General features: G+C 68.8%; 2 protein-coding genes across 2 annotated transcripts in view; both read left to right on the top strand.

Moving 5' to 3' along the window:
• HAX1 (HCLS1 associated protein X-1) overlaps nt 1-1,680 on the top strand; it is a 3,090-nt gene extending 1,410 nt beyond the window's left edge. Inside the window, exons 2-8 of the mRNA XM_014961268.1 lie at nt 83-294; nt 405-538; nt 649-694; nt 795-910; nt 1,026-1,176; nt 1,250-1,395; nt 1,541-1,680. Of these exons, the coding sequence (XP_014816754.1) occupies nt 83-294; nt 405-538; nt 649-694; nt 795-910; nt 1,026-1,176; nt 1,250-1,368 (778 nt within the window). The 3' untranslated portion in view covers nt 1,369-1,395; nt 1,541-1,680. The remainder of the gene's footprint in view (nt 1-82; nt 295-404; nt 539-648; nt 695-794; nt 911-1,025; nt 1,177-1,249; nt 1,396-1,540) is intronic.
• A 300-nt stretch (nt 1,681-1,980) lies between these two features.
• On the top strand, nt 1,981-4,090 carry AQP10 (aquaporin 10). The gene is made up of 6 exons (XM_014961236.1): nt 1,981-2,318; nt 2,953-3,079; nt 3,168-3,305; nt 3,382-3,500; nt 3,585-3,802; nt 3,874-4,090. The coding sequence occupies exons 1-6, from the start codon at nt 2,214-2,216 to the stop codon at nt 4,088-4,090; spliced, it is 924 nt and encodes a 307-aa protein (XP_014816722.1). The 5' UTR covers nt 1,981-2,213.
• Nucleotides 4,091-4,118: the final 28 nt, after the last annotated feature.

Genomic DNA, 4,118 nt, shown 5'->3' with positions numbered 1-4,118 from the left:
TCACGCCCCCCCCAGCCCCGGGGCCTGTCCCGGCCCCCGGTTGCTCCGGGCCCGGGTGTGTCTCAGCGCCGCGGTCCCACAGGCCCCGGGATCCGCTCTTCGGCGGCGCGGCGTGGGACGAGGATGATGATGATGAGGAGGACGGCCCGTCCCTGGCGCAGCCCCCCCAGGACTTCTTCGGCTTCGGCTTCGGTCCCGGCGGGTCCCGCGGCGCCTTCGAGGAGCTGTTCCGCGACATGGGCGAGCTCCTGGGCGTCTTCGGGGGGGCCTGGGCCGGGCCCCCGCAGCCCTTGGGTGGGGAAGGGAAGGGGTCGTCCCTGCCGGAGCTGCGCGGGGCCCCGGGGGGGCTCGATGCGGAGCCCCGCGGGGGGCCCGGCCTGACCCGACCCCGTTTTGCTCCCCAGAGCCCCCCCTGCCCGCTCCCGGCGAGGGGCGGCCGCTGCGGGACTCCATGCTGAAGCACCCGGACAGCCCTGCTCCCGGCGCGGTCCCGGGAGGTCCCGGTGACCCGGCCCGGCCCTGGAGACCCTTCCCGGGGGTGGGTGAGGGCTCTGTCTCCCGTGGGCTCGGCTCTGGCGGCCGTCGGAGCCCGCCGGTGTGGTGTCACACTGTCCCTCCCCGTCACCGCTGCCTGACTTTGCTTTGCAGTTGGAGGACGCTCACCCGGGGCCTCCGGACGTCAAGGAAGACCAAGGTGGGTGCCGGGTGTGGGGCAGGGAGTCTCTGCCTCCCCTGCTCCTGCCTGCGCTGCCGCAGTCCCCACGGTGACGCTGCTGTCACCATCTCCCCCCCAGACCTGGACTCCCAAGTCTCCTCTGGGGGGTTGGGGACCATCCTGAGACCCGATGAGCCCAAGTCCCACTCCTACTTCCAGAGTGTCTCTGTCACCAAAGTGACTCTCCCTGACGGGGTGAGTGTCCCCCGTCACACGGCCGGGGGCTGCGGGTGACCTGGGGACACCGTCCCCGGTGTGAGGAGCAGAGCCCGCGCTGGTGGCGTCTCTCAGGGCTCGTTGCTCTGCACAGGCGGTGGAGGAGCGTCGGACCGTGCAGGACAGCCAGGGCCGGCGGGAGACGACGGTGACGCGCCGGAGGGGGGACCAGGCCTTCATCACCACCACCAAGGAGGACGGGCAGAGCAAGGACTACCGGGAGGAGGTGGTCAATATGGATGACCGTGAGTGGGGCACTGAGGGGGGCGAGGGGAATGGGCTGGGTCCCCCCTGAGTGAGCTCTCCCCGCTCTCCCAGGGGAGCTGGCCCAGTTCGCGGGCACGTGGCCACGGCAAGACGAGCTCCGCGCTCCCAACCTGAGCGATCCCTCGTCCCTGCTGGGCACCTTCTTCCGACGCTGGTTCTCAGGCTGGTAGCTGTGCCCCACCCCGGCTGAGCACCCCGTACGTGTGATAGATGTGGGGCAGGGGAACCCCGGGGCTTCACAGGGCCGTGGGGACAGACACCGGCTTGGGGGCCTTGGCTGCCGGCTCCCTCTGGGGTGGGCGATGGGCAGCAGCCTCTTCTCACTGCCTTTTTTTCTTGCAGATGGGTCAGATCCTGCTGGGAGCTGGTACCCACGCCGGGGGGCATGTCTGCCCATCTTCTGGGGCGCTGCGGGGAGCCCTGTGGGGGCCGAGTGCGTGTGTGCGTGTGTACAGAGCAATAAAAATCTATTTATGCTAACAGCGACGTGCCAGGCTCCTTCAGGCTCCAAGGCCAAGGCAGGGACCCGCGTGGCTTCCTGGGGGGCTGGCCCCGTGCCCGTGCTGCTCCTCTCCCGTTCCCCGGCGCTGGGCTAACGCCTCCCCTGGGCTGCTCTCGAGGGCCCGGCCTGGAGCCTTTCCAAAGCCTCTTCATTAGAGCTGCCTGCGGTTGTGGCTTGGGCAGGGATGTGACAGGGAAAAGGGGGTTCCCTGGGGGCGGGAATTGCCGGTGACAGCTCACCTGAGCGAGGTCTTGGGTCCCCGTGGCCACTCGGGGGTCGTCGGGGGCTCCCCCCCGGCCTGGTCCACCATCGTCACGAGGCGCTGCTGTCCCCGGCCACACATGGGACTCTGGTCCCTGCCAGGCGTCTCCCTCCCGTGTGGCCCTGGGTTGGTTTAAAGTCTGCGTGTTATCACCCACCCCAGCCCCGGGGCTCATAAAACATCGGAGCCACTGGTGCTGCTGTCCTGCTGCCCGTTCCTGCTGTCACCGCTGCCCGTTCCCGGCCGGCCCCATGGGCTCCCCTTCCCTCTTGGAGAGAGCCCAGGCTCTGCTCCGCGTCCGGAACCAGCTGGCACGGGAATGCCTGGCCGAGCTGCTGGCCATCTTTGTGCTCATCGTGAGTGGGGCGTGCAGGAGGGCCGGGGCTGGATGTGGGGCGGTGGGGGCACTGGGGGTCCCGGGGCTCCCCTTGCTGGGGGTTAGGGGGGTTTGGGGCTGCACAGCGCTTGCCAAGTGGCTTGGCACTGCCCGGCTGCCCGCTTGGCCCCGGTTTCGGCAGCGTGGCCCCTGGCGCAGCAGCTCCGGCGGAGTCAGGGCACAGGCGCTGCCACGCGACACCTGAGGGAGCGGTGCCAGGCAGCACCAGCCTCGCCACCTCCTGCCCTGCAGCAGGCAAAGGTTGGGGCTCCGGAGCCATGCCAGGTGTTTGGGTGCATCCCGTGATGGGGAATGGTGACACCACGGCCAGGCTGGTGGCACCCCCTCCCTTGCCATCTCCTCGGGGAAGCAGATTCCTTAATTGCTGTGATTTGTTTACCTGCTGTCAAAACCACAAGTGAGACCAGTAACGGCTCCCCTGCCTGTCCCTGTCGAACCGCGGAGCCAGTGCAGGCGGCGGCACCGGAGCAGCCCTTGGCCTCGCTGGGATCGGTGCTGATCCCACCGGCAGCGCGGTGGGGCCGCGGCCCTTGGGGAGCAGGGGGGGCTCGGCAAGGGGGGGCCGTAGTGGAGCCCTTGTCCTTCTTCTGCAGCTGATCACCCTGAGCGGCTCGGCACAGATGGTCACCACCTCTGAGACAAAAGGGAACTTCCTCAGCGCCTACCTGGCGGGCGCCCTGGCCGTCATGGTGGCCGTCTACACAGCGGGGGGAGTCTCAGGTGAGGCTGGGGAGGGGGTCCCAGCTCCCGCTGTCCCCCGACTCCGGATCCCCCAGGACCCTCCGCTCCCAGCCCTGCTCCCTTGCAGGGGCCCACCTGAACCCGGCGTTCTCCCTCGCCATGTGCCTGCTGGAGCAGTTTCCCTGGTGGAAGTTTCCCATCTTCGTGGCCGTGCAGACCTTCGGCGCTTTCATCTCCTCCGCAGCCGTCTACGCCGTCCACTACGGTACGGGGAGGTGGGTGGGCACCCGGCGGGGGGGACACCGGGGTGGCCGGGCTCACGGGAGGCTTCTGCTCCGCAGACGCCATCTGGCACTACAGCAACGGGACCCTCACCACCTCCGGCCCCCGGGAAACCGCCTCCATCTTTGCCACGTACCCCGCTGACTACGTCTCCATCACCAATGGCTTCGTGGACCAGGTGGGTGCCGGTGTCGGCTGCACCCGGACCCCTCCCGGTGGAGCCGGTCCCTGCGGTGCTGAGCTGCCACGAACGGCCCCGCAGGTGATAGGCACAGCCGTGCTGATCGTGGGCCTCCTGGCCATCATGGACACCCGCAACAAGGCTGTCCCCAAGGGCCTGGAGCCGGTGGTGGTGGCCCTGCTGGTGTTGTCCATCGAGGTCTCCATGGGTTCCAACTGTGGCTGCCCCATGAACCCCGCACGGGATTTCGGGCCCCGGCTCTTCACCTATGTGGCGGGTTGGGGCGCGGAGGTCTTCAGGTGGGTAGAGGGAAGGGGGCGAGATGGGGGTTGACAGGGGTGACCCCCTGCCCACCGTGCCCCGTCCCCAGCAGGGGCAATGGCTGGTGGTGGGTGCCGGTGGTGGCCCCGCTGCTGGGGTCCGTTGTGGGCTTTGCCGTTTACCAGCTCTTCGTGGCTTTACACCACCCGCCGGAGGATGGAGCCCCCCGGGATGAACAGAACTCCTTGTTTTTTGTCGGCACCGCCCTCACCGAGATGTCACCTGGGGAGAAGGACACTGGGGGGATTCTGCCCCCAAAGAAGTGATGCCAGGGATGGCCCCAGTCCCCTGTCC

Source organism: Calidris pugnax, unplaced genomic scaffold (assembly GCF_001431845.1).
Source record: "Calidris pugnax isolate Ruff unplaced genomic scaffold, ASM143184v1 scaffold371, whole genome shotgun sequence".
Taxonomy (NCBI): Eukaryota; Metazoa; Chordata; class Aves; order Charadriiformes; family Scolopacidae; genus Calidris; species Calidris pugnax.
The sequence above is the reverse complement of the archived record's forward strand: the minus strand, read 5'-3'. Positions and strand labels throughout refer to the sequence as shown.